Genomic DNA, 18,336 nt, shown 5'->3' with positions numbered 1-18,336 from the left:
TCCTCAATCTTTTTTGGGTCACTGGGCTAAAGGTATCATAAGACACCATGTTAAATATAACACATTGGTGGTCAGAGACATTGGCATTGACGCATTAAACATCAGGAATCTTCATACCATGGAGTAAAACTAAATCAAGCGTAAGACATTTTGAGTGAGTAGAAGCAGACAAAGTGTGTGATGCATTAAATGACTCTCTAAGTTTTAAAATTCCAGATCCAAGGGGTCATCAGGGCAGCATGGATATTGAAGTCTCCAAGGATCAGCAGCTTAGCAAATCTAGGCAGAGCTAAGGACAGCAATTCAGCAAATTTGCTTATAAAAGTGGGAGCATACTGTGTCTAGGCTGTCTATATATGTGGTGAGATCTGGGAAAACCAGTCATGTCGAAATATTACCATTTGGAGATTTTAATATCACCTAGAAGCTTATTTCAAGCTCTTTTCAAATCTGTTTTCATTATTTTTATATCTGGTTTGCATCAAGTGTTATGATCAATCAAAGTCATCTGATCAGTAGGATTTTTTTGAGCAGAATTTTGAGAAAAACAGGTTTAAAGACAAGGATTCTAAATCAGAACATGACCAGCTACCTCAAACTCTCGCCGTCTCTGAAGCTTTGACATCTCTCTGTGTGTATCTGTTAGGTGTACGAACACCCTGAGACCAGAGGAAGGCTAACTCACTGTGAAGACTTCAGAGAGAACACAGGGCACAGGAAGGTAGAAACAAAAAGGGTTTATTAACCAAGGGTGTCCACAAAAACGGGTAAACAAAAGGCGAGAGCACAAAAACCACTCTGCACAGTTCAACCAAGGGTGTCCACCAAAACGGGAAGAAAACAAAACACGCTCTGAAGAATCCGAGCTCCAACTCCTCTCACAACCGAGGCTGGGCTGAGGGCTATCCACAGGGCAAAAGGCTCCTACAAAAGAAGAACAGAGCAGAGGTCAGTCGACCGAAAAGACACAGGGGATCAGAAGGCTGGCAGAGGTACAACTGAATACCACGGAGGTAAGCAGACAATCTGACGAATACTGGAGAGAAGAGCCGGGGTTAAATGCAGCAGCTGATTAGGAGGTGATGAGGTGATGACTTGCAGGTGTGTGAGAGGAGGCGGGTAGGAGGAGCTGCCTAACAGGTGCACTCTCCCAGCACGGACCTGGACAGACAGGGGAAGACAGACAAGACCACAAGGAGGCAAAGGAAACACAGGGAAAACACAGGGAAAAAAGGGGAAGACAGAGCCCTGCCTGACAGTATCTTGTAGCATCTGACAGGTGTCAAAATAGTATTTTAATGATTAGGGTAACCAGATGTCCCGCTTTGTGCGGGACAGTCACACATTTCCATTTCCCACAAATTGTGACGTTGTTGGGAATTGTTAGCGACAGTGTCAATAATAACTATGCTATGTAGACTAACACATTAGGGGCGGATATCATGCGCTGTTCGTTTTTCATTCGTGCCTAATTCACAGCGTGCCTAATTTAAATAACGTTTTTAACATATGAAACAGGTGAAATATAATGAGAACTGTTTTCACGTTTTCCTGGAAAAGTGCCAGCGTGACATCCGACGGGTTTTCCTAGATTCCATCACATATTATCAAGCAAAGACAGGAAGATTCTCCTCAGGATTGAAAGGGCCTCCAACATGCTGTGTAATACAAAACAGAAAGTGATAATATGCTCATCTTTTTTTTTGACATACATTCAATTAAAAACAGTATAAAAAATGTAATTGACATTTTACCTCATCAGCTCATTGATAACCAGAACTAACCCACTAGAAACCTTTGCCCCCTAATTGTACAGTTGAATAAAAATAGAAAATGAGCAATAAATAATATATACAATAATATAACAATGTGCAGGGTGACAGTGAGTGATGTATGTACACATTTAAAACTTGGCATTACTGTGCCAGAGTCTTAGTGACTGTAATATATGTTGTGGACGACGCCATGTCAGGTGGTCAACTTAGTTTTGTTTTATTCTCCGGTCTCCGTAACAACACAGTAACAACACCACAAAGCTACAGTGCCACCTAGGGAACATACCGAGTATTGCAGCTCTTATATTGAATACACTACATCTCCATTTCTCAAGGTTTTTTTTTTTTTTTTTGTAGAAGAATGTTATAACAGTTGTGAAACAGGTAATTTACTGTATTACCCCAAAAGCACTTCAAACACTCTACAGTCCTGACTAGACTTATTTAACATTAGCATTCTCATTATCAAAATGCCACCTGATTTTACTGATCAAACTCACTATACAGTCTTCACATATTTTGCATATCAGAAAAGCAATTAACTTCTTTTTAACAGAACATATCTGTACTTCAACGTCATGACCAAAATTAAAAGATCACAATCAGTATACAACAGCTAAATGTGTAACATTTACCAACTTTTTTTTTCTGTTATTATTATTTACACACAATTTCTTTATTCAAACCTTGAACCAAACCATAACAGTCTGTAAGTTAGCCTGTTCTAATTACTCTATATAACGTTTTGGCACTCTTACTGGTCTTCCACAGCGTGTTGTAGTCACAGGGCCATTTACAGTATTATCAGTCACTACTTTTGGACTGGGTGGTGCATTGGAACAGTCTGGTGTAGGACTGGGTGGATCAGCACTTGGCAAAGTGTCTTGTCCCACACGACCTGGGTGCTCTGATTGAGTGTCATCAGGTGTCCCTGGGAAAGAAGTCTCTTTAGTTTTGAGCAGGTGTCTGCGATTCCTTCTGTACACCTGCTGTTTGGACTATGTAGGACCTCGGCAAGTTGTGTTTCCATATCACTGTAGCTAGTTCCCACTTGCTGCCTTGTCTAATCCTCACATGTTCACCATCTTGGAGATGAGGCAGTGTCCTGGTTCCTTGATCAAAGTAATGTTTCTGTCTTTGTTGTCTATTCACAAGGTTGCTCCTAACATTGTCAAAGACAGCTGGCTGCAACAATGTCTTTGTCACTGGTAATTTTGATTTGAGCCTTCTCCCCATGAGCATCTGAACAGGTGAGAGGCCAACCCTGCTCAGTGGCGTGTTCCTGTATTCCAGCAGGGCCAAGTATGGGTCTCTAGAGCTGTCCTGTGCTTTTCTCAGCAGGTTTTTTACTGTCTGAACAGCTCTCTCAACTTGCCCATTCGACTGTGGAAACGTCGGACTGGAGGTGGTGTGTTTGAAACCCCAGTCAGTGCTGAAGTCCACCATCTCCTGGCTCACCAGCTGTCTACCATTGTCTGAGAATAACTCATCTGGCACACCATACCTTGCAAAGACAGATTTGAGTGCAATGATTATATGCTTGCTTGAGGTTCCACTCAGCTTGACAATCTCTGGAAACTTTGAAAAATAATCCACACACAATAAAAACTCTGCTTCATTGAAATGAAACAAATCCACACCTATCTTCGCCCATGCTCTCTCAGGCACTGGATGTGACATGAGTGGCTCTTTAGGATTCTCATTTTTGTGTGCAATGCATACAGCACAATGAGCCACAACTTCCTCTATCTGTTTTGCCATGCCCGGCCAGTACTGTACATCACGGGCTCTCTCTTTACACTTAACTATACCCATGTGTGAATCGTGGATTTTTCTGAGCATTTCACTTCTCAGTGTGTGTGGAACTACTAACCTTGAGTTCTTGAATATGAGTCCATCAACATAGCACAGTTCTTCTCTAAATGTCCAGTATTGTTTGATTTTGTCTGGAAGCTGTCTCTGTTTATCTGGCCATCCTTTCAGAATTGCATTTGCAACCAGTCCCAACTCTGCATCTTCTTCCGTGGCCTTTCTGAATTCCTGCAACTTTTCCTCTGATACTGGAAGTTGCTGGCTGACAAAGTTAACTTCCAGCTCCTCATCAAGAAGTTTCTCATTTTGTTTCAGAAACGCTCTGCTTAGAGCATCAGCGATACGCATTTCCTTGCCTGGTTTGTATTTGACTTCAAGACTGTACTTTTGTAACCTCATGAGCATTCTTTGTAGTCTGGCTGGGGCGCTGAGAAGTGATTTTTTGAATATCACTTCCAATGGTTTATGATCACTTTCTACATGTACATGTCTACCATATAGATATTGGTGAAACTTCTCACAGCCGAATACAATAGCAAGCAATTCTTTCTCAATTTGGGCATAACGTTTTTGACAGTCATTTAATGCCCTGGAGCCATATGCCACTGGATGTCCCTCTTGAAGTAGTACAGCTCCCAAACCCTCAGAGCTTGCATCAACAGATAATGTAACTGGCTTGTCGACATCATAGTACTTGAGTACTGGTGCTTGGCTGACGAGAACTTTTAGTTTGTCAAAACTTTGTTGTTGTTCTGTCCCCCAGTGCCATTCCACATTTCCTTCCAGCTTCCTCAGAGGGGCGCTTATGTCTGAGAGGTTAGGGATGAACTTGGAGAGGTATTGTAGTAACCAAGTGAACCTCTGGAGTGCAGGCATGTCTTGAATGGCTCTGATCTTTTCAGGATCAGGCTTGAGTCCTTCCTCACTGAGCACATGTCCAATGTAAGTGATTTCAGTCATTCTTATTTTACACTTACTTTTGTTCAGTTTCAGATTAATGCTTCTGAGGCGGTCTAGCAGTTGCCTCAAACAACTGTCATGCTGCTCTATGCTCTCTCCCCAAACTAGAATATCATCTATTACATTGACTACACCCTCTAGCCCTTCTAGGTGTCTGGCTATGCACCTCTGGAACACCTCCGGTGCTGATGATATCCCAAATGGAAGTCTTTTGAATCGATATCTACCAAATGGTGTATTGAAGGTACACAGGTGAGAGCTTTCTTCATCTAGTTGGATTTGCCAAAATCCATGATTTGCATCTAAAACTGAAAAGAATTTGGCATTTGGCATTTGAGCTACCATTTCTTCTATTGTGCGCAGTGGATGATGTTCTCTCTTAATGGCTGTATTGAGGTCTTGTGGGTCAATACAGATCCAAACTTTGTTAGGTTTTGTTACAGTCACCATACTGTTTACCCAATCTGTAGGTTCAGTTTGTTTGGTTATCACCCCCAAACTTTCCATTCTTTTCAGCTCTGTTTCAATCTTGTCTTTTAGTGCGACAGGAACTTTTCTGGGTGCATGAACAACTGGAGTAACATCTGGATCTGTCTTGATGTGGTGCACTCCTGGTAAGCAGCCTAATCCAGTGAACAAGTCCTCATATTCACTGAGAATGTCACTCTCTGTTTTAAGTACATGTAGTCTTTTGACGAGACCCATTTCTTCACATGACTGTCCTCCCAGAATTGCGGTGCCTTGTTCTTTATTACTTCAAATTCCACATCATATTTTTTTTCTTTGTACTGACATGTCAACATGATTTTTCCTTTAGCTTGGATTTTGTGACCTGCATATGCAACAAGCTTGGAATGTGATTTGCTCACCCTTTTGTCCAATCTCAGCTTTCTGAGGTCACTCAAGGAAATTATGTTACAGTCAGCTCCCGTATTCAGCCTGACTTTCAAAACTTTCTTGTTGACAATCAGATTTTCTTGCGACTTTTCTTTCTTTGCATCCACAGTATTGATCTGTGAGACTGGGTGGTCATGTTTTTCTGCTTGGATTGAGCCAATAAAGAATTCTTCATCATCGGCCTCGGCCTTATTTATGTGTTGCACTTTATGGTTATCTGTGTGTCTTCTTGAATTACACATTTTTGCATAGTGATTTTTCTTGTGGCAGGCTTTGCACACTTGTCCGTATGCAGGACATTTCCTTGGCTCATGTCTGTTTCCACATCTGGTGCAGTTTCCTTGATTTTTCATCTTTGTACTCTGTGATGTAGCACCATTATCTTTCTGTTTGTCATGGTGTTTTTGCTTGGTGACTTTGTGAACCAGAATTTCGACCTAAGCTGAGTCTGAGTTAGTTCACTGGCTCTTCAAATGTCTATTGCTTTGTTCAGCGTGAGGTCAGGTTCTCTTAGCAGTCATCCTCTAACTTGATCATCCGTGATGCCACACACGATTCGATCCCGAATCAGTGAGTCTGCGAGATGCTCAAACTCACAGTCTCTTGCTTTATTCTTCAAATCAGTCACATATGCATCAATGCTTTCAGATTTTCCTTGTAGTCATGTGAAGAATAAATGTCTTAAATATGTTACATTTTTCCGTGGCTCTCAATATCGGCGAAACAGCTCTTTCAAAACGTCGTAGTCATCCACATCTTCATCGAAGTCAAACGTATTAAATACCTTAATTGCTTCGTCACCGGCCACATGCAGGAACGTGGCTCTTTTCACTTCGTCCGACTTTTCATTAATTCCGCTGGCGACGAGAAAAAGTTCAAACCTCTGGATCCAGATCCTCCAATTTTCCGCTAGATTTCCTTCTAGACTTAGTGAGGTCGGGGGTTTCATCTGCTCCATTTCTTTCTTCTTTTTTCAGTTTTACTCTGACACCATGTAATATATGTTGTGGACGACGCCATGTCAGGTGGTCAACTTAGTTTTGTTTTATTCTCCAGTCTCCATAACAACACAGTAACAACACCAAAGCTACAGTGCCACCTAGGGAACATGCCGAGTATTGCAGCTCTTATATTGAATACACTACAGTAACACTGTATGACTATTCAATTCAATTCAATTTTATTTACATAGCGTCAAATCACAACAGAAATATGGCAAGATGGCGCTGTGTTATGAGGCTGCCTGTTGCAGTAGCTCTGTCGTTTTTGTTCATTTTTTGTTCATTTAGTGTTTTTCAGTTCTTTTTAAATCTAATTCTTAACTGTGCTGTCACAGTCCACCATAGCACTTACCTGTGCTGCAGCTCTTCAGCCACGCCCATACCTGCCAATCTGCACACCTAGCCAATTAGAGTCATCAAGAGGGTATTTAAGCCACACTGTCATTCTTCCCAGTTGCCAGATTGTCTTTGCGTCATGCCAGAGTCTCCAGCTTTCCTTTCCAGACTGATGTCCAGTGTCTGACCTCGCCTGTTCCTGATTACTCCTTCCATCCTAGCCCTGTGTCTGCGGGTTTCGACCACGCCGAAATTTGTCCGTGATTTCCACTCTCCTCACACTAACTCCTTCTGAGCCAGCTCTCTGCTGAGTATGGCACATTGTTGCTCCGGTTGTCTGTTTCCCCGTATTCCCTGTAAATCGGCTGGCACTGCAATTGGGTCCTCCACTAGCCCGTTACACTGTGCTTTTCGTAAATGTGTTGCAATGTTTATGCGTTTTGTGTAAACCCATGCTGCTGCCCAGAGAGAGGATTCTAGTCCTGGACGAGCTGAGGAGATGACATTGTGGCTGTAGAGCCGGAGCCAAACGAAGGGCCAAGGCACAAAGATACAGAGCGTCCGTTCCGGTGATCATCACGGAAATTCTCTGAACAGACCATACTGCCAACCCGGACTGTATGCTGCTTTTCCATAAACAAACCTTGGATCACCAGTCAACTGTAAAGTCTGCTAAACAGGAAGAAACAAGCCTTCAGGTCAGGGGACAAAAAAAGAACTGAGGAGTGTTCAGCCAGAGCTGGGGGAGAAGTAGAGGCACGGCAGAGATGCTTACAGGAGGAAGCTGGAGGCCAAGCTCCAGCAGAACAGAGTGAAGGATGTGTGGACAGGAATGAAGGAGATCACAGGGCTCAATGTAAGAGACAGACCAGCATCCAGCAGCCTTGAGAGGGCCAATGAGCTAAACCACTTTTTTAACAGGTTTCACTCACAGCCAGAAATGGCCCTGCATTCCCCCACCCCTTCACACCTCACCACTATCCACAACTGCCTCCATGACCCCCCTCTGCCCAAGCTTTCTCCCTCCAACCCTCGACCCTCCCTGGTGATCCCTCCCTTGGACTCAACTCCCATATCCCCACCATTCCCCACAGCGCCCCCCCCCCCCCCGTCTGACTGCAGGCCAGGTCAATCAATCAATCAAACTTAATTTGTATAGCACCTTTCATACATAAAAATGCAACACAAGGTGCTTGACAAGGGCACTGAGGTATCAAGAGAGGAAAAAACACCTATGGGGAGCTCATCCACACTGCAAGGGATCGCAGCCCACGGCCACAGGTAGCACCACACAACAGAGACCCCCAACCCAGATAGACCGGGATGGACTCCATACACAGGGCAGAGCCCCCCAGTCCTCCAGGCCTGAGGGGTCCCCAGGATGACGCCCCGGCAGGCAGACCAGACACAACTCCCAGCGTGGAGAACCCCCATGAGGAAGCACTGTAGCTAAAACATAAAAGACAATGGAATAAAAAGACCTGAAACCTAAAAGACAATAGAATAAGAGACCTAAGACCTAAAATAGAATAGAGTAAAAGGACCTAAAAGCTAAAAGATAATAGGCTAGGGTAAAACAGGTCTGAATTAAAAGAGTACAAAGAAATCAATTAAAAGCCAAACTAAAAAGGTGAGTCTTGAGCCTCCTTTTAAAAACACCAATGGTCTCTGCAGTCCTGATGCCCTCTGGCAGGCTGTTCCAAAGCCTCGGACCATAATGGGTGAATGCCACCTCCCTGTGGGTTTTGGTCCGAACCCTTGGAACAATTAAAAGGCAGGTGCCAGAGGACCTCAGGATCTGCGAGGGGTGATATGATAAAAGCAGGTCAGATAAATAAGATGGCCCAAGACCGTTAAGACACTTAAAAACTAATAAAAGCTCCTTAAAATCGATCCTGAAACACACAGGGAGCCAATGCAGCGATTCTAAAACAGGTGTAATGTGCTCCCGCCCTCTGGTCCTCGTCAGCACACGTGTGGCTGAGTTCTGGAGTAATTGTGAATTATAGATAGTCTTTTTTGGGAAGACCAGAGAGCAGGGCATTACAATAATCTAGACGGCAGGAGATAAAAGCATGCATCAGTACCTCCGTGCTAGCCTGAGAGAGAAACGGGCGGACTCTGGCTATATTTTTAAGATGGTAAATATTTAATATGAGGAATAAAACCAAGCTCAGAGTCAAAAATGATGCCCAGGTTCTTAACAGATTGTGAGGGTGTAAAACCTTGTAGTTTTGGTAAAAGTGTCTCTCTCTTGCCTTCAGGACCAATAACTAAAACCTCTGTTTTATCCTGGTTGAGCTGTAGGAAGTTCTCTGCCATCCATGACTTGATGTCTAAAATACAGTTTAAAAGGGTATCAGTAGGCACCGTGTCATCAGGAGACACAGCAATGTAAAGTTGGTTATCGTCAGCGTAGCTGTGGAAGCTGATGCCATGTCTCCTGATGACATCCCCAAGGGGAAGCATGTAAAGATTAAAAAAGTACTGGACCTAAAATTGACCCTTGGGGCACCCCACACTTCATTTCATGGGTTCCGGAGGAACATGTATCCAAACTTACATAGAAACAACGGTCTGTGAGATAGAGTAAAACCAATCAAAACCAGTACCAGAGAGGCCCACCAGGTTTCTGAGTCTGTTTAATAAAATGTGGTGATCCACTGTATCAAAGGCAGCACTTAGATCCAGTAGCACCAGGACTGTGAGTTTTTGTGAGTCCGCATTACACCTGATATCAGTTAAAATCTTTAAAATGGCTGTCTCGGTACTGTGGTTCACCCTAAAACCAGACTGATATTTCTCTAAAATGTTGTTAGTATTTAAGAAATAATTTAGTTTTTCTAAAATCTTACTTAAAAAGGGTAAGTTGGATACAGGTCTGTAGTTATTAAAAATGCTAGGGTCTAAATTGCTCTTCTTCAGAAGGGGCAGCAGGGAAGACACCCGTCTGAGGAGAGTAATTCACTATATTTAAAGTCTGCTCCTCGAAGAAACCATAAAATGTCTTTAAAAGTGATGTGGGGATTGGATCTAAAAGGCAGGTTGTTGGGTTTACCTGGGAGAAAACTTGACCAAGTGTCCTCGCATTGACCAGGGTAAAAGTCTCCAGTGTTTCCTCGGATAAAATCGACTGTCCAGGTGTGTTAAAAGTTACGTTCTGATGTGATACAAGACTGGATCTGATGTCGTCGATTTTACTTCTGAAGTGGTCTGCAAAGTCCTCGCAGGGGATGTCCGTTGGTGTCTCTGGGGATTTTTTAAAATTGGTGTTAGTTAAAAGATCGAAGGTGGAGAAAAGTAATTTTGGATTGTTTTTGTTATCTGAGATGAGCTTTGAGAAATGAGATATTCTTGCCTGTTTGACTGTTTTATTGTACGATTTGAGTTGTTCACAGAATATTTCATAGTGGACTATGAGTTTGTTTTTTCTCCACCTTCTCTCCGCCATCCTGCATAGTCTTTTTGATTTTTTAATTTCATCAAGCTCTGAAAATTCACTGATAAAAGCAGTGGAATGATGGGGTGGTCTATAAACAGTGATGCAGAGAACAGGAGGACCGCTAAAAACAAAGGCGTGATACTCAAAAGATGAGTAACTTTTAAAATAAACTTCCTTTGACATTAAAATATTATTAAAAATTGATGCAGTCCCGCCTCCCCTGGTGGAGGATAAAAAGTTAAAATTTGGTGGGCAAGCCTCAGTGAGAACAACTGGTGCCTCTATGCCAAGCCATGTCTCTGTTAAAAGTAACCCATCTAACTTGTCGTCTAAAATCAGGTCGTTTATGATAAAAGATTTGTTTAAAAGAGAGCGCACGTTCAGCACAGCCAGGTTAATGTTCGTGCTGAACGTGCGCTCATGACCACAGGGAGATAAAATGTCTGGGTGTACGAGATTGTCTCTGTTAAAAGCGCTCTGTCTGTGAGTCCGGGGAAACTGTCTGCCTGTAATGGATTGTATGGGAAAGATGTCCGCTTAAGGTGGTAGTGACAACTGTGGACTGTAGAGGGGGCTAGTGAGTGTAATAGTACTATGAATAGCTGGTGTGGATGGAGAAGAAGAATCTGGGGAGGGGGTGTGACAGGTAAACAGTGAATCTCGTGGAGCATACTGGATGGCGTGGTGAATATTAGCCGTTAGCATTCGGCTGCCAAGCCTGTTGGGGTGAACTCCGTCGGCCCTGTAAAAGGAGGGACGGTTCCAAAACAGGTTAAAATTGTCAATAAAACCAACGTTAAAAGCTCTGCAGGCGGACTGTAGCCAGGTGTTCAGGTGGAAGAGCTTGCTGAAGCGCCATGCTCCATGATGGGACAGTGTGGGAAGAGGACTGCTGATAAAAACAGACTTTCCACAGTTGTTTAAAAAGCTAAAAAGGTTGTTAAAATCCCTTTTGATCAGCTCAGATGGCTTCTGAGCGGTGTCAACACAGCCCACGTGTACTAAGACACGGCTTATGGAGGACGGGAGTGACCGCAGCAGACCGCAAAGTTTCTCTACAATAACCGGGACTGTGGCTCCTGGGTGGCTGCGTTGAAGAAGTGAATTCCCCAAGTTATTGAATCGCCCACTACTGAAGTAGTTGGAGGGAAGACAGGATGAGGTGGTGGAGGTTGTGAGGTCCCGTGGCTGGATGATCCGTGGTCTGCGCTGTGCGTCCGGACAGATGGATGCGGTGTGGAGGATGCTTTTTCGAGCCTGGGAGAGGGATTCCCCGCTGGCTCCGGATGAGGAAGACCACCAGAGCGCCGGAGCACAGCATCGTTCAGGATCTGACGTCGGGCAGAAGATGTCATGGACCGGGATGAGGACCATTGAGGTTTCAAGGTGGCGCGTCCAGGAACCTGAGTGCCACTGGCCGCCAGTGGCGGAGGATGCGACTGTATACTCGTTACAGGATCAAATGGTGAAAGACAGACAGAAGAAGAGCCCCGCGGAGCCGGGGTGAAATTCTGCTGTGCTCGGCGAGGTGTGGGGCGAGTTGTTCGCCCAAGTGCAATCACCGGGACAGGCGGGAGCGGTGGAGATCCACTGAAGTCATTTAAAATCCTGGGAGGTGAAGAAGAAGGCCCCCGGTTCCTAGCCAGTGGTGGAAATTTGTGTGAGTTCAGGATGTCATAGTGATTATGTAGCTGGATGTCACAGGTTGTGGGAGTATGAAGTGACAGCCTCTCCCTCCTTTTGCGATCGCCGTCAACCACCCAGGTGTCCGGGTGTAAAGGAGTGGAGCTGACTGGGACCTTGGGTTTAGCCCCGAGCTGGAACCAGGGGTCCTCAGGAAAGGCGAATGGAGCAGAACCAGCGGCCGGTCCGGTAGCAGCTGCCAGCATAGAGCCGAGTATCATGGCAGCGGTAGTAGCAGCCAGAGCAGAAGCAGCAGTGGGTGGAGTGGAACCCGCGGCCAGGGCCGTAGTAGTACGCTGTATGGAGTCAGTAGCCAAAGGAGTGTAAACAGCAGCCAAGTAGGGAGCCGTGGCCTCAAGCTCTTTACTGGTGGCAGAGACTTGTGCAGGGCTGAAGAGGATAGTGTCCAGGTGTCTCTCAGCTTCCTGGATTTTGTAGAGAGTGGAAATCCTCTGCTCCAGCTCAGCGATTTTCTTGCTGAGAGCGAAATAGCTTTGACAGCTGGATGGCGAGGTAAGTGGAGCCATGGCTGACTGAGCTGTGCTCAGCTAGTTTAGTTTGCTTGAGATCAAGGCATCTGATTACTAAAGTTGTTTCTCTGATTAGGAGGAGTAGTTAAAAAGAAACAAAATCTAAAAAGTATGCCATGGAAAAAGTTGCTTAAAATTTCATAAAAAGTCAGTCTTGACAGAGGTGTTTGGCGGAGAGACACAACACCGACACAACGCCGACACATGCGCAGTTGAAGAGGACAAGAAGACAGCTGGAGATGCTGCACCTGGGCAAGGCTACTAGCCCTGACAGCATTAGTTCCATGATCCTGGGGGTCCCGGTGCAGTGGAAGATGTCTTGCATGGTTCCTGTTCTGAAGAAGAAGTCTCCATCTGGCCCCAACAACTACTGTTGCCCTTACATCACTCATGATGAAGGTGCTGGAGAGGCTGGCCCTGGCTGGTCATCACTGGACCCTGTACAGTTCGCCTACCAACCCCATCTGGGTGAGGACAACGCTATCATACACCTGCTGCAGCGTGCTCAGTCCCACCTGGATTGTAGTGGCAGCACCGTGAGGATCACTTTCTTTGATTTCTCCAGTGCACTTAATACCATCCAGCCACTGCTCCTGGGTGAGAAGCTGTGAGTGACAGACCACAGTTTTCTCGACTGGGCAATGTTTTGTCTGAGACCATGGAAATTAGTACAGGAGCGCCACATGGGACTCTTTTGTCTCCTTTTCTTTGCACCTTGTACACCTCAGACTTCCAGTACAATTCCTCATTGTGCCACCTCCAGAAGTTCTCGGACGACTCAACAGTAGTAGGGTGTATGAGGATGTAAGGAGGATTTTGTGGAATGGTCTGGTAGAAATCACCTGCTTAACGTGGCCAAGAACAAGGAGATGGTGATTGATTTCAGAAGCAACAGGACGACCACACAACCATTGCGTATTCTGGGGGAGAATGTCACAGTGGTGGAGGATTTTTTTTTTTTTTTCATCAGCTGTTTTATTAATGTAAAAAAGAAAATAAATAGCATACAAAAACACATACAAACATTACAAACAATTTCATCCATCTGTCCAAATCCTTCTCAGCTCGTTTCAGGATGTTTTGAAAGTTCTTAATGGAAACTGTAAAACTGTAAACTGAAAATGTAAAGAAGGATGGATATCAATACCCAGATATTTGAAAAATTTAACAAGAGGGATGTGAGGAGGAAGTGCAGATCGGTTTAAGGCTGAGTTAAGGGGCATTAGTTGGGACTTGGACCAATTGATTATATATCCAGAGAAAGAGCTGAATTGGGCAAAAACGTCCAAAATGTGAGGGATTGACTAGGGGGCATTATTGACATACAGTAGTATGTCATCCTCAAATAAGGACAAAGAGTGGTGGGTGTTGCAAAAAGTGATGGGTTCAATATGAGGAAAAGAAAGAAAGAGAAAGAGAAAATAAAAGAGGGGAGAGTGGACAGCCCTGACGGTAACCTCTAGAAATAGAGATTGGGGTAGATAAAATGTTGTTGGCTGTCACCATGGCTGATGGGTTCTTGTAAAGTACATTCACCAACTTGATAAAGCCCTGGCCAAAGCTAAATTAAGGACCTCCCATAGGTATTGCCATTCGAGCCAATCAAAGGCTTTTTCTGCATCGAGTGACAACACAGCACAGGGTATTCTAATATCCTTCAAAAAGTGGATTACATGAAGTAGCCTGCGAATGTTGTCTCCTGCCAGACGGGACTTAATAAAACCAGTTTGGTCATAGTGCACAAGCTTGGTTATATGTGTAATATATCCTTTTCTTTTGGCATACGCCTTTACTTTGGCACATAGAATGCTTACAGGCCTATGGTTACTGCACAAAGTGGGGTCTTTATTTGGTTTAGGTAAGACAGCAAGGAGTGCCATGTTGACATCCCCCAGAAAGGAATCCTTTTCCACAGATGCTAAAATCATATCTAACATGTACTGACCAAGTTCCTCCCAGAAAGTTGAGAGGAACTCGGGTGGAATACCATTCCACCCTGGAGATTTAGCTCTCTTCGTACCAAAGATGGCCACCTTGAGTTCGTTTAACATAATAGGGGACCCCAAATGATCTACTTCCTCCTGTGATAAGGATGGGAGATTTAGGATTCTCATGAAGTCCTGACTCTTTCCAGTGTCCACAGTTGCTTCTGAGGAATAAAGGCTAGAGAAAAACTTTCTAAATTCTGCATTAATATCTTCAGGGCTTGTTAGAAGACCACCTGCAGAACTAATTGATGTGATGTTTGAGAATTTTTCATTTTGTCCTAACCTTAAAGCAAGGAGATGGCTGGGTCTTGGACCATTGAAATAGTAATTCCTCCTTGTCCTTAACATTAAAAATTCTGCTCTCTGCCTCAACAGCAAGTTCAGCTCAGAACGTACTACATTAATGGTTAGTTTTAGACTGTCACTAAATGTAACTTGTTGTTATTGCTCCAATTCAGTCAACTTTGCCTCCAGATCATTTATTTTAGCCAATCTGACCCTACTCTGATGGGATGAGAAAGATATTGCAGTGTTCCTTATAAAGCCTTTTGAAGCACCCCAGAACATGCAAGGGTCATCAACAGAACCCACATTTAATGACATGAATTCACATAGCTCAACCCTGAACTCACAAAATTTTGTGTTGCTTAACAATGAAACATGCGAATAGAAACTGTGTTGTGTCACTGAAGGGTTAATAGCACAAAATGTATCAGTAAGGCTCAGGTCTGTGATAAGTTTATTCAGACTGGCAGAAGAAGGGGTTTAAGAGTGCTTACTCGAACAGCTTGAGTGATCAAGGGCAGGGTTAACGGTCTGTTAAGTATGCAAAAAAGTCAGGGTCAAAATCATTGGGTGCATAAATTTATACAAATGCCACCTTTCTACCAGCAACAATTGTTTTGATATAGGAATCACGATTATCCCCAGCCCCATGGCTTTCCAAGATGGTTAGTGACAAAGAACTACTTAACACCACTAATGAGCCTCTGGTTTTAGATGTAAAAGAGCTAGAGACAGCCACATAACAGTTTCTGTTACTAAAGTGAGAAACATCATTGCTTCTCAAATGAGATTCCTGTATAAATGCTACATCAATTTGATGTCTGTGTAGAAGGTCTAAACAAGCAGTGCATTTGATTGGACTGTTGAGCCCATTTGTATTTGTAGGCAAGCAGTAGGCAGTTGCAAGGGAGAGTAAACCAAACTCGCGACAGTGGGTAACCATGTAGTTGCTGTAGTCAGCCAAGAAGATGATGTCTTTGCCGCCAACTTTCAGGGGAGAACGTCGGGTGGCCTGGAGAATCCGGTCGGAAAACCGAAGGATGTCACAGATGAACGTCCTTGATGAGGAGGATGCCACTTTGGGAACCAATGCGGTGAGCTCGCATAAGTTCAATATTCTGGTCACTTAAAGAAGGGAACCACTTGGGCAGGATTGCAGGATTGGCGAGCGTTGGACCCGTCCGCACCCTCAGGTAACCCTCGGATTCGGATGTTATTGCGGCAGCAATGATCCTCCAAATCAATAAGTTTGGTTTCCAGCTCTGTTATCTTACACCTGTTGTCATTGTTGGTCTTCCCTGTGCTGTCCATACGCTTGGAAAGACTTGTCGTGTCAGAGCGCATCCTTTGTACAGGTGGAGATGTCGTAGCGCAGCTTGTCGAGTGTGTCGTTCAATTCAGAGAACTTCCATGAATTGCTGCTGCTTGGACATAGCTAACTTGATTGTACTAGCTACTTTATGCTCCATACCACTGTTCGGGTCGGTTGGAATTTCACACAAATTGGTGTCGGTTGGCTTGGAGGACCAAAGTTGTGTTTTTTTTCTGCATTTTTAAAAGCTTGTTTTTAAAGTGTGGAAAAAGTTTTAACTGACTGTTTAATTAGATGAATTGGGGAAGCAGGGGCGAAAGCGACAGAGCTAGGCATCTTGTCTTCAGGTCACATGTCCACAGTGGTGGCGGATTACAAATACCTCGCGGTGCACCTCAACAACAGACTGAACTGGAAAACTAACACCAACGCTGTCTACAAGAAGGGGATGAGCAAACTCTATTTCCAGAGGAGGCTCAGATCATTCAACTTGTGCAGCAAGATGTTGGAGATCTTCTAAGAATCTAAGTTTCTTGCAGTGTGCTGGGGGAGCAGCATTGGAGCCGGCGACACCACCAGACTGAACACATTGATCAGGAAGGCCAGCCCCATTATTGCCTGCAAATTAGACACCTTTGAGGAGTTGATGGAGAGGAGGACATTAGAAAGACTGTTATCCATCATGGATAACCCTGAACATCTTCTTCACCACCTCGTGGACAGACAGCGAAGCTTCTTCTCCAATAGACTGCTCCAGCTCCGCTGTCACAAGGACCACTTCAGGAAATAATTCTTGCCATGAGCCATCACACTGTACAATAGTAACTTAAACAGTTAATCCACTAACCTCACAAACCCCAATATTTCAGTGTTACATATTATCTGCACTACTGCGATATTGGACATACTGTCTATTGTTTACATTTATTTGTCATCTGCAACTTGCATATATATTTTTTCTGGTACATAGTTTATAGCGCTGGCTCACTTTCTCTCTTAGCAAATGCTGTAAATACTTGTTTATATACTTATTTATATTGTATTTTTATTATATTATTATATAATATGTACTATATATTATTATACATATTATATAACTAGATATTTGGGTATACTTAGTGATATTTTAAGAATTGCTCTCATCCTTATTCTTCTTTGTTGTATGTATTTTGGGTTTGTCTGTATGTTTAGACTGCTGCTGCAACAGAAAAAATGGGATAAATAAAGTAAAAGTCTACGTCTAAGAAGTTGTCTCAGGACACTTTCCATATAGAGCTGCTACAGACCGTACTCATTATCTACAGAGATACAACAGTTTCCTCATAAGCAAGCACTTGGTGACAGTGGCAAGGAAAAACCCTTTAAACAGGCAGAGACCTCAGGCAGAACCAGGCTCTGGGAGGGCGGCCATCTGCCTCGACCGGTTGGGTTGGAGAGGGAAAGATAGAGAGACAGAGAGAGAGAGAGAGACAGAAATGCAATCACAGAAACAGTGACAGTTCTAATAGTAGGCTCTAAACTATATGTAGTATATGTAGCATAGTATTTACAAATATGATAGAATTATTGATGTGATATATGTACGGATTGGGAACAGATAGTATATGTACATAATACAGTACTATGGATGTAATAAAAAATGGAAGTATGAGTAATGGCAGTAGCAGTTGCAGTGGATAAGAAGCTAAGTTAGTAACATGCCTTAGTGGGGTATGAAAGTGTGCAAAGCGGAGAGGGAGAGATGAACAGAGGAGCCTGGTGTGTCTTTTTGTTTGGAGGTCCTCCTGTGGCAGCATAACTAAGGGCTGATCCAAGGCCCTGAGCCAGCCCTGACTAAGCTTTATCAAAAAGAAAAGTTTTAAGCCTGCTTTTAAATGTGGAGACATTCCTCCCAGGCATAGACTGGAAGCTGGTTCCACAGGAGAGTAGCTTGATAGCTAAAGGCTCTGGCTTGCATTCTGCTTTCGGAGACTTAAGTAAGCCTGCATTCTTGGAATGCAGTGTTCTAGTGAGGTAATAAGGTACGATGAGCTCCTTAAGATAAAATGGTGCCTGACCATTTATGGCTTTGTAAGTAAGGGGGTACCGGGGTATGCAGATTCATAACTGTCTCAATTTTGTTATACCTGTGCAATGACAATTAAAGATATTTGAATTTGAATGAGGCAGATGACTTTTGTGTCTTGATTCAGGGAACATGATCATTAACCAGTTATTAAGCATTACTTTTAACTGTTGAGCCCACTAATTAAGTAATTAACTAATTAAGTAACTCATTGTAAGCTCAGCCAGCACTTAGCAATGCAATCAAACAA

At 43.7% G+C, this 18,336-nt stretch overlaps 1 protein-coding gene across 4 annotated transcripts in view; it reads left to right on the top strand.

Moving 5' to 3' along the window:
* xkr4 (XK related 4) overlaps positions 1 to 18,336 on the top strand; it is a 77,141-nt gene that overhangs the window by 17,123 nt on the left and 41,682 nt on the right. The window contains exon 2 of one of the 4 annotated variants that reach the window (XR_013077901.1): positions 15,704 to 15,803. The exons of 2 other annotated variants lie outside the window; for them this stretch is intronic. Coding sequence is in view for 1 of the 2 variants with exons in the window: in XM_076745929.1 (XP_076602044.1) it covers positions 647 to 680 (34 nt within the window). In the remaining variant the exon portion in view is untranslated. Of the gene's footprint in view, positions 1 to 646; positions 5,744 to 15,703; positions 15,804 to 18,336 lie in introns of those variants that run through there. One more of the 4 variants, XM_076745929.1, reaches the window with a different exon arrangement.

This window comes from Chaetodon auriga, chromosome 12 (genome assembly GCF_051107435.1).
Source record: "Chaetodon auriga isolate fChaAug3 chromosome 12, fChaAug3.hap1, whole genome shotgun sequence".
In the NCBI taxonomy this organism is placed as follows: Eukaryota; Metazoa; Chordata; class Actinopteri; order Chaetodontiformes; family Chaetodontidae; genus Chaetodon; species Chaetodon auriga.
This window is presented reverse-complemented; position numbering and strand designations above follow the sequence as displayed.